We start from the raw sequence: 10,575 nt of genomic DNA on the forward strand, positions 1-10,575 counted from the left end.
CATTCACATTATGGATTTGTTTCTCATTTTGATACAATTTTCTTTTCCCACAACATGATTAAGTTTATTATTGTAATGTTTCATGTATGTTGTCCGCTTATGCCATTAAAACAAGTACTCTATCATTTACATTTACATTAATCAAGATCACACTGTGTCCTTTATAAACGGGGGGGGTCCGAAAGAGGGAGGGATGAGTGAACGGGGGATGGGAAGGGAGGCAAGTGGTGAGGTAAATGGGGGAGTGAGGATGGGTAAGAGGGCGTTAAGATGAAAGAAAGGGGAAGTGACTCAATAACAGGGATCACTCGAGTTCCAAGTTGCCCCTAACCACAGATCTACCCTTATCCTAACCATTAAACAGATTAAAATGTCTGTATTTAGGGGCAACTTCTTCCTAATCCGGATAGGTCATCTTTGAATCCAGAGGGATGAGGATGGGTAAAAAGAGCAGATTAATGTTTCAGTTTTTTGGCCTGTGATGTCACATGAAGTTTGAAGGACGTAGGTGAGCAGTGGGCCAATCACAGGTCAGTGGATTCAGGGGAGTAGTCGTGACCCCATCCCCGTGGTGCTCTGTTGAAGTTGGGCCGTTTACACATGCGGTCCAGGGTCATACCAGGGAGGTGCTGTGAGTCCAACAGCTCGAACCCCATCACTGGGATCACCCTCTTACTCTGCTGCTGTGGGCCTCCAAAAGGTGTGGCCGCTCTGAGAGAAAGAGGGATGAATGTGTTATAAGTGTTTGAGTATATATTTGAGGAAGGGAATGACTCGGTATATCCAAGCATACATAACCTTAAATACATTCGCAGGGTACCAGATCTTTCTCACTGAACAGTCTGATCTAAAATACCGTAATTTCCGGACTATAAGCGGCAACTTTTTTCCCGCGCTTTGAACCTCGCGGCTTAAACAATGACGCGGCTAATATATGGATTTTTCCCGCTTTCAATTTTTTTTGAAAGGAGATGACTTCAGTGGTTTCAGTGCACAGGAGGAGGAAGATAGTGACCAATGACTTTCTTGGTAGGCTACTGTTTAATGCTAATTTTTTATTTTTTTGTTACAAGCCATGTTTCGTTAAAGCCTATTTATTTTTGTTACAAGCCGTGTTTCCTTAAAGCCTATTTATTTTTGTTACAAGCCGTGCTGCGTTAAAGCCTATTTATTTTTGTTACAAGCCATGTTTCGTTAAAGCCTGTGTAAAGTTAATTTGTTTCAATGTACCGGTAGGCACCTGCGGCTTATAGACATGTGCTGCTTATTTATGTTCATAATATATATCTTTTTTAAATTCAGTGGGTGCGGCTTATATTCAGGTGCGCTCAATAGTCCGGAAATTACGGTAGAAGCTTTTAGATTGTTATGTGATGCCCAGTCATCCACACAGCTCTCTAATGACCCTGCCTGGCTCGGACAGCTCTCTAATGACCCTGCTTGGCCCGGACAGCCCCCTAATGACCCTACCTGGCCCGGACAGCCCCCTAATGACCCTAACTGGCCCAACAGCTCTCTAATGACCCTGCCTGGCCCGGACAGCTCTCTAATGACCCTGCTTGGCCCGGACAGCCCCCTAATGACCCTACCTGGCCCGGACAGCCCCCTAATGACCCTAACTGGCCCAACAGCTCTCTAATGACCCTGCCTGGCCCGGACAGCTCTCTAATGACCCTTCCTGGCCCGGACAGCTCTCTAATGACCCTGCCTGGCCTGGACAGCTCTCTAATGACTCTGCCTGGCCTGGACTAGTGACATTTTAGGTCGGAAATAATTCAGGAATCATTTGACTATAGATGGAGTGCTCTTCTTCCCTGTTGGCCCACACAGTTTGTGTGACTCAGACTTACTTTAGACTAGACTCAATTAAACCCACATACCTCGTTAATTAAAGGAGTAAACCAATCCATCCATGTGTGCTTCAGTTACTGAATGAGTGGCACCACATGAGTGGCAGTGCACTAATGAAGTGTGACGTTTAGCCTTTATTCTGGGAGTTGCCTCACACTGCGTGTGCCAGGGTAAGAGGAGCCCCTTCGTGCACCACCGGTCTTTAAGGGGCTGACTCTTCCCCTTCTTTCTGGAGCCTGCTTTAAAATAGCCAAATGCCGGACAGTCACAGTCCCAGTCCAAGGAGGTGCGAGCCAGAGGCGGGATAACTTTTCAAAGGGAGTGGAAACATGGACGGGCGCCGAGAGAAGCTAATTCGAGATAATTGTGTTATATACTTGATAGCATGCTTCGGTCATCTGCAACTTTATTTGAAGATAGGGGTTTGAAGATTGGTTGTCTTTCCATAGAAAACAATGCATAATATTGTAATGACTAGATCATGAAGGAACAATTGTCCAGACAGAGGATGGAGTTAACGAATGGACGGTTTATTAACCCAACTTAACACAGGCTACTGTTTGGCCGTAGCCCATGCCAAATAAATGAAAGGTACACTACAAACCAACCGTGACCTTCTCTTGTGAAGCCCAGACGTAAGAGAGAGAACAATGGCTAAACCCGGTCTTAACTTCCAATGCTCCATCCCCCCTGCCCAACCCCCCTTCACGCCACTCCGCCAACCACCAGGCTGCCCGGTATCAGAACATTCCAGGCATTCCCGTGATTGGCAGATAGCAGGTTGATTGGCATGACCCCGCGAACACTGGTAAGTACGACACAACCCACTAATAGCCTAACACATAACCCACAACTGTCTGTGCGGGTCGCTACAATATTGTCCTGCCTTTGAAGTGTGAAGTCGTCAGAGGTCCTTTACTCTAGCCTAGTTGTTGTCAGGGTTACATCTCAAGTTAGCGGGCTGGGTCTCTACGTTTGATCTGGCTGCACCTTTTGTTGTCAGGGTTACATCTCTAGGCTGTAGTGTGGCCCCCTGAGGGTTAGTGAGGTGGTGAGACTGACCTGTTGAAGCACCTGTAAATTGCAGGCAGTAGTGTGGCCCCCTGTGGGAGCTGGGTGCTGAGAGTCAAAAGGAGCTTGTCACTGTCACCCAGGGCTTCCCTCCAGGGGGAACAGTAGGACCTGGTTGTCAGGTTGAACTTTTCATGGGGGATCTCCTTCAGGGGGCTCCCGTAGCCTAAGGTGAGAGGTCAAAGGTCAGACAAGGCTCAAACAGTCCCTGAAAGCACTTAGGGCATACACATCCACATAGACTTGTCTGATCTGATGTCGGTCCTGGCTGCAATAACAAGTGTTAAACGTGGTGTAAATCTAGCACAACAAACAAGCGGGTTGTCAAAGATTAACCTAGTGTCAGGACAAGACATTGTTACCCTCACTAACCTAGTGTCAGGACATGGTTACCCTGACTAACCTAGTGTCAGGTCAGCACATGGTTACCCTGACTAATGTAGTGTCAGGACATGGTTACCCTGACTAACCTAGTGTCAGGTCAGGACATGGTTACCCTGACTAACCTAGTGTCAGGTCAGGACATGGATACCCTGACTAACCTAGTGTCAGGACATGGTTACCCTGACTAACCTAGTGTCAGGTCAGGAAATGGTTACCCTGACTAACCTACTGTCAGGTCAGGACATGGTTACCCTGACTAACCTATTGTCAGGTCAGGACATGGTTACCCTGACTAACCTAGTGTCAGGTCAGGACATGGTTACCCTGACTAACCTATTGTCAGGTCAGGACATGGTTACCCTGACTAACCTAGTGTCAGGACATGGTTACGCTGACTAACCTAGTGTCAGGTCAGGACATGGTTACCCTGACTAACCTAGTGTCAGGTCAGGACATGGTTACCCTGACTAACCTAGTGTCAGGTCAGGACATGGTTACCCTGACTAACCTAGTGTCAGGTCAGGACATGGTTACCCTGACTAACCTAGTGTCAGGTCAGGACATGGATACCCTGACTAACCTAGTGTCAGATCAGGACATGGTTACCCTGACTAACCTAGTGTCAGGACATGGTTACCCTGACTAACCTAGTGTCAGGTCAGGACATGGTTACCCTGACTAATCTAGTGTCAGGACATGGTTACCCTGACTAATCTAGTGTCAGGACATGGTTACCCTGACTAACCTAGTGTCAGGACATGGTTACCCTGACTAACCTAGTGTCAGGAAATGGTGACCCTGACTAACCTAGTGTCAGGACATGGTTACCCTGACTAACCTATTGTCAGGTCAGGACATGGTTACCCTGACTAACCTAGTGTCAGGACATGGTTACCCTGACTAACCTAGTGTCAGGACATGGTTACCCTGACTAACCTAGTGTCAGGTCAGGACATGGTTACCCTGACTAACCTAGTGTCAGGACATGGTTACCCTGACTAACCTAGTGTCAGGACATGGTTACCCTGACTAACCTAGTGTCAGGAAATGGTTACGCTGACTAACCTAGTGTCAGGACATGGTTACCCTGACTAACCTAGTGTCAGGTCAGGACATGGATACCCTGACTAACCTAGTGTCAGATCAGGACATGGTTACCCTGACTAACCTAGTGTCAGGACATGGTTACCCTGACTAACCTAGTGTCAGGAAATGGTTACCCTGACTAACCTAGTGTCAGGACATGGTTACCCTGACTAACCTAGTGTCAGGACATGGTTACCCTGACTAACCTAGTGTCAGGTCAGGACATGGTTACCCTGACTAACCTAGTGTCAGGACATGGTTACCCTGACTAACCTAGTGTCAGGACATGGTTACCCTGACTAACCTAGTGTCAGGAAATGGTTACCCTGACTAACCTAGTGTCAGGACATGGTTACCCTGACTAACCTAGTGTCAGGTCAGGACATGGATACCCTGACTAACCTAGTGTCAGATCAGGACATGGTTACCCTGACTAACCTAGTGTCAGGACATGGTACCCTGACTAACCTAGTGTCAGGAAATGGTTACCCTGACTAACCTAGTGTCAGGACATGGTTACCCTGACTAACCTAGTGTCAGGTCAGGACATGGTTACCCTGACTAACCTAGTGTCAGGACATGGTTACCCTGACTAACCTAGTGTCAGGTCAGGACATGGTTACCCTAACCAACCTAGTGTCAGGTCAGGACATGGTTACCCTGACTAACCTAGTGTCAGGTCAGGACATGGTTACCCTGACTAACCTAGTGTCAGGTCAGGACATGGTTACCCTGACTAACCTAGTGTCAGGTCAGGACATGGATACCCTGACTAACCTAGTGTGAGGTCAGGACATGGATACCCTGACTAACCTAGTGTCAGATCAGGACATGGTTACCCTGACTAACCTAGTGTCAGGACATGGTTAACCTGACTAACCTAGTGTCAGGACATGGTTACCCTGACTAACCTATTGTCAGGTCAGGACATGGATACCCTGACTAACCTAGTGTCAGGACATGGTTACCCTGACTAACCAAGTGTCAAGTCAGGACATGGATATCGTCACTAACCTAGTGTCAGGACATGGTTACCCTGAGTAACCTAGTGTCAGGTCAGGACATGGATACCCTGACTAACCTAGTGTCAGGTCAGGACATGGATACCCTGACTAACCTAGTGTCAGGTCAGGACATGGTTACCCTGACTAACCTAGTGTCAGGTCAGGACATGGATACCCTGACTAACCTAGTGTCAGGACATGGTTACCCTAACTAACCTAGTGTCAGGACATGATTACCCTGACTAACCTAGTGTCAGGACATGATTACCCTGACTAACCTAGTGTCAGGTCAGGACATGGTTACCCTGACTAACCTAGTGTCAGGTCAGGACATGGTTAACCTGACTAACCTAGTGTCAGGACATGGTTACCCTGACTAACCTAGTGTCAGGTCAGGACATGGATACCTTGACTAACCTAGTGTCAGGACAACGTTACCCTGACTAACCTAGTGTCAGGACATGGTTACCCTGACTAACCTAGTGTCAGGACATGGTTACCCTGACTAACCTAGTGTCAGGTCAGGACATGGTTACCCTGACTAACCTAGTGTCAGGTCAGGACATGGTTACCCTGACTAACCTAGTGTCATGTCAGGACATGGTTACCCTGACTAACCTAGTGTCAGGTCAGGACATGGATACCCTGACTAACCTAGTGTCAGGTCAGGACATGGATACCCTGACTAACCTAGTGTCAGATCAGGACATGGTTACCCTGACTAACCTAGTGTCAGGACATGGTTACCCTGACTAACCTAGTGTCAGGAAATGGTTACCCTGACTAACCTAGTGTCAGGTCAGGACATGGTTACCCTGACTAACCTAGTGTCAGGACATGGTTACCCTGACTAACCTAGTGTCAGGACATGGTTACCCTGACTAACCTAGTGTCAGGTCAGGACATGGTTACCCTGACTAACCTAGTGTCAGGTCAGGACATGGTTACCCTGACTAACCTAGTGTCAGGTCAGGACATCGTTACCCTGACTAACCTAGTGTCAGGACATGGTTACCCTGACTAACCTAGTGTCAGGACATGGTTACCCTGACTAACCTAGTGTCAGGTCAGGACATGGTTACCCTGACTAACCTAGTGTCAGGTCAGGACATGGTTACCCTGACTAACCTAGTTTCAGGTCAGGACATGGTTACCCTGACTAACCTAGTGTCAGGTCAGGACATGGTTACCCTGACTAACCTAGTGTCAGGTCAGGACATGAATACCCTGACTAACCTAGTGTCAGGTCAGGACATGGATACCCTGACTAACCTAGTGTCAGATCAGGACATGGTTACCCTGACTAACCTAGTGTCAGGACATGGTTACCCTGACTAACCCAGTGTCAGGAAATGGTTACCCTGACTAACCTAGTGTCAGGACATGGTTACCCTGACTAACCTAGTGTCAGGTCAGGACATGGTTACCCTGACTAACCTAGTGTCAGGTCAGGACATGGTTAACCTGACTAACCTAGTGTCAGGACATGGTTACCCTGACTAACCTAGTGTCAGGTCATGACATGAATACCCTGACTAACCTAGTGTCAGGACATGATTACCCTGACTAACCTAATGTCAGGAAATGGTTACCCTGACTAACCTAGTGTCAGGACATGGTTACCCTGACTAACCTAGTGTCAGGACATGGTTACCCTGACTAACCTAGTGTCAGGTCAGGACATGGTTAACCTGACTAACCTAGTGTCAGGACATGGTTACCCTAACTAACCTATTGTCAGGTCAGGACATGGATACCCTGACTAACCTAGTGTCAGGACATGGTTACCCTGACTAACCAAGTGTCAAGTCAGGACATGGATACCGTCACTAACCTAGTGTCAGGACATGGTTACCCTGACTAACCTAGTGTCAGGTCAGGACATGGATACCCTGACTAACCTAGTGTTACGTCAGGACATGGATACCCTGACTAACCTAGTGTCAGGTCAGGACATGGTTACCCTGACTAACCTAGTGTCAGGTCAGGACATGGATACCCTGACTAACCTAGTGTCAGGACATGGTTACCCTGACTAACCTAGTGTCAGGTCAGGACATGGTTACCCTAACTAACCTAGTGTCAGGACATGATTACCCTGACTAACCTAGTGTCAGGTCAGGACATGGTTACCCTGACTAACCTAGTGTCAGGTCAGGACATGGTTAACCTGACTAACCTAGTGTCAGGACATGGTTACCCTGACTAACCTAGTGTCAGGTCAGGACATGGATACCCTGACTAACCTAGTGTCAGGACATGGTTACCCTGACTAACCTTCCAGTTGAAGCTCGCATCCGCTACAAGACCATGGTGCTTGCCTACGGAGCTGTGAGGGGAACGGCACCTCCGTACCTTCAGGCTCTGACTAACCTTGTGTCAGGTCAGGACATGGTTACCCTGACTAACCTAGTGTCAGGACATGGTTACCCTGACTAACCTAGTGTCAGGTCAGGACATGGATACCCTGATGCACTGAACCATAGCAGCCAGAATGTTATCAGATATTGTCAAACACTGCTTTATAAACAAACTGTCAATCAAAAGAGTTGCCTCACATTGTCCTTCCTGCATACTCCTATAGCAGTTGTTATGATATACCCACATGGGTGGTAAAACGAAAACTCAAATGGATATTTCACCCCGAAGTCAAAGTTGATCATTTCTGTACCTCAAACGTCCTCTGAAGTAAAGCTGACCCCATATTCCAACCTCTGAATTAGGGGTGACCTAGTTCTGTAATCCCTCCTCTCAACTTCTGAATTAGGGGTGACCTAGTTCTGTTTACTAATCCCTCCTCTCAACTTCTGAATTAGGGGTGACCTAGTTCTGTTTACTAATCCCTCCTCTCAACTTCTGAATTAGGGGTGACCTAGTTCTGTTTACTAATCCCTCCTCTCAACTTCTAAATTAGGGGTGACCTAGTTCTGTTTACTAATCCCTCCTCTCAACTTCTGAATTAGGGGTGACCTAGTTCTGTTTACTAATCCCTCCTCTCAACTTCTGAATTAGGGGTGACCTAGTACTGTTTACTAATCCCTCCTCTCAACTTCTGAATTAGGGGTGACCTAGTCCTGTTTACTAATCCCTCCTCTCAACTTCTGAATTAGAGATGACCTAGTCCTGTTTACTAATCCCTCCTCTCAACTTCTGAATTAGAGATGACCTAGTCCTGTTTACTAATTAATTCCTCTTGTCAATCTCTGAATTAGAGGTGACCTAGTCCTGTTAACTAATCTCCCCTGTCAAACTCTGAATTAGAGATGACCTAGTCCTGTTTACTAATTAATCCCTCTTGCCAATCTCTGAATTAGAGGTGACCTAGTCCTGGTAACTAATCCTTCCTGTCAACCTCTGAATTAGGGGTGACCTAGTCCTGTTTACTAATCCCTCATGTCAACCTCTGCCAACCTCTCCCCTCCAGTGTTGCCAGCTACCTGGGGCAATGACATTGGGGCTGCCCTTCTTGGCCACAGTTTTCTGTAGGGTGGTGATCAGGCTGTGTTTGCCAGGCATCATATATGCCTGGTTCTCCTTCCCCCCCTGGGGCTCTTCTACTGTCTGGGAAGGCATGGGCTCTGGAAGGCCCTGGACAGGGACAGAATCATTTACTGTGTTAGCGCCATGTCAACTCTGTATCTCTACTATTTCCTGTTGAGTACATTGTGTGAAAGCTGTACATGGATGGCAGGTGTAACACTGTTCAGTCTACTTGCTCTTATTGGTCTATGCCTAGCTGCTGACCTACTAGATGCATTGTCATGGGAATGTTTGTCCATTGGTCATTTGACCAATGTTTCTTATTTGTTCCAATAACCTTGTCCAAGTTGTCATCCTCAAAGGAACCGTGAGCGGGGACAGGCCAAGGTGTCCCTGCCTCATCAAACACAGCTGAGTAATAAATCCACCAGGCTAACAAGCTGCTATACTGCACGTCAGGGAGACAGGTCTGCGGGTCTAACAGGCTAACAAGCTGTTATACTGCACGTCAGGGAGACAGGTCTGTGGGTCTAACAGGCTAACAAGCTGCTATACTGCACGTCAGGAAGACAGGTCTGTGGGTCTAACAGGCTAACAAGCTGCTATACTGCACGTCAGGAAGACAGGTCTGTGGGTCTAACAGGCTAACAAGCTGTTATACTGCACGTCAGGGAGACAGGTCTGCGGGTCTAACAGGCTAACAAGCTGCTATACTGCACGTCAGGAAGACAGGTCTGTGGGTCTAACAGGCTAACAAGCTGTTATACTGCACGTCAGGGAGACAGGTCTAACAAGCTAACAAGCTGCTGTACTGCACGTCAGGGAGACATGTCTAACAGGCTAACAAGCTGCTGTACTGCATGTCAGGCTGACAGGTCTGGGGTCTAACAGGCTAACAAGCTGCTATACTGCATGTCAGGCAGACAGGTCTGGGGTCTAACAGGCTAACAAGCTGCTGTACTGCATGTCAGGCAGACAGGTCTGGGGTCTAACAGGCTAACAAGCTGCTGTACTGCATGTCAGGCAGACAGGCCTGGGGTCTAACAGGCTAACAAGCTGCTGTACTGCATGTCAGGCAGACAGGTCTGGGGTCTAACAGGCTAACAAGCTGCTGTACTGCATGTCAGGCAGACAGGCCTGGGGTCTAACAGGCTAACAAGCTGCTGTACTGCATGTCAGGCAGACAGGTCTGGGGTCTAACAGGCTAACAAGCTGCTGTACTGCACATCAGGCTGACAGGTCTAACAGGCTAACAAGCTGCTATACTGCATGTCAGGGAGAGAGGTCTGCGGGTCTAACAGGATATCTCACTGGACATGTCTCTACCACAGGAAGTTGGCGGCACCTTAATTAGGGGAGGACTGGCTTGTGGTAATGGCTTGAGCGGAGTAGGTGGAATGGCATCAAATACATGGTTTAATGCCATTCCATTGGCTCCGTTTTAGCCATCAATATGAGCCCTTCTTCCCTCAGCAGCCTCCACTGGTCTCTACAGTATGGCCTTGTTGTTTTTCCATAGTTATAGAACATTGATTGAACATTCTGTTCTGCATTGAAATGGCATGGCATCTAGCGGAGAGATACAGGGCTGTGTGTGTGTATGTGTGTGTGTTCTTACATTGACGTATAAGTCGTTGACTTGGTTCTCCAGAGTGAACCTCTCCACCCTCTTCAGTCTCTCCTGGAACATGCGGGAGCC

At 47.8% G+C, this 10,575-nt stretch overlaps 1 protein-coding gene across 1 annotated transcript in view; it reads right to left on the bottom strand.

Moving 5' to 3' along the window:
• Positions 1–46: 46 nt before the first annotated feature.
• The window catches only part of myoz1 (Myozenin-1), a 13,113-nt gene continuing 2,584 nt past the window's right edge, over positions 47–10,575 (bottom strand). Inside the window, 3 exon segments of the mRNA NM_001146557.1 lie at positions 47–169; positions 171–191; positions 10,574–10,575. The exon segment at positions 10,574–10,575 is cut by the window's right edge and continues 77 nt beyond it. Of these exon segments, the coding sequence (NP_001140029.1) occupies positions 148–169; positions 171–191; positions 10,574–10,575 (45 nt within the window). The 3' untranslated portion in view covers positions 47–147.

Source organism: Salmo salar, chromosome ssa09, assembly GCF_905237065.1.
Source record: "Salmo salar chromosome ssa09, Ssal_v3.1, whole genome shotgun sequence".
Lineage (NCBI taxonomy): Eukaryota > Metazoa > Chordata > Actinopteri > Salmoniformes > Salmonidae > Salmo > Salmo salar.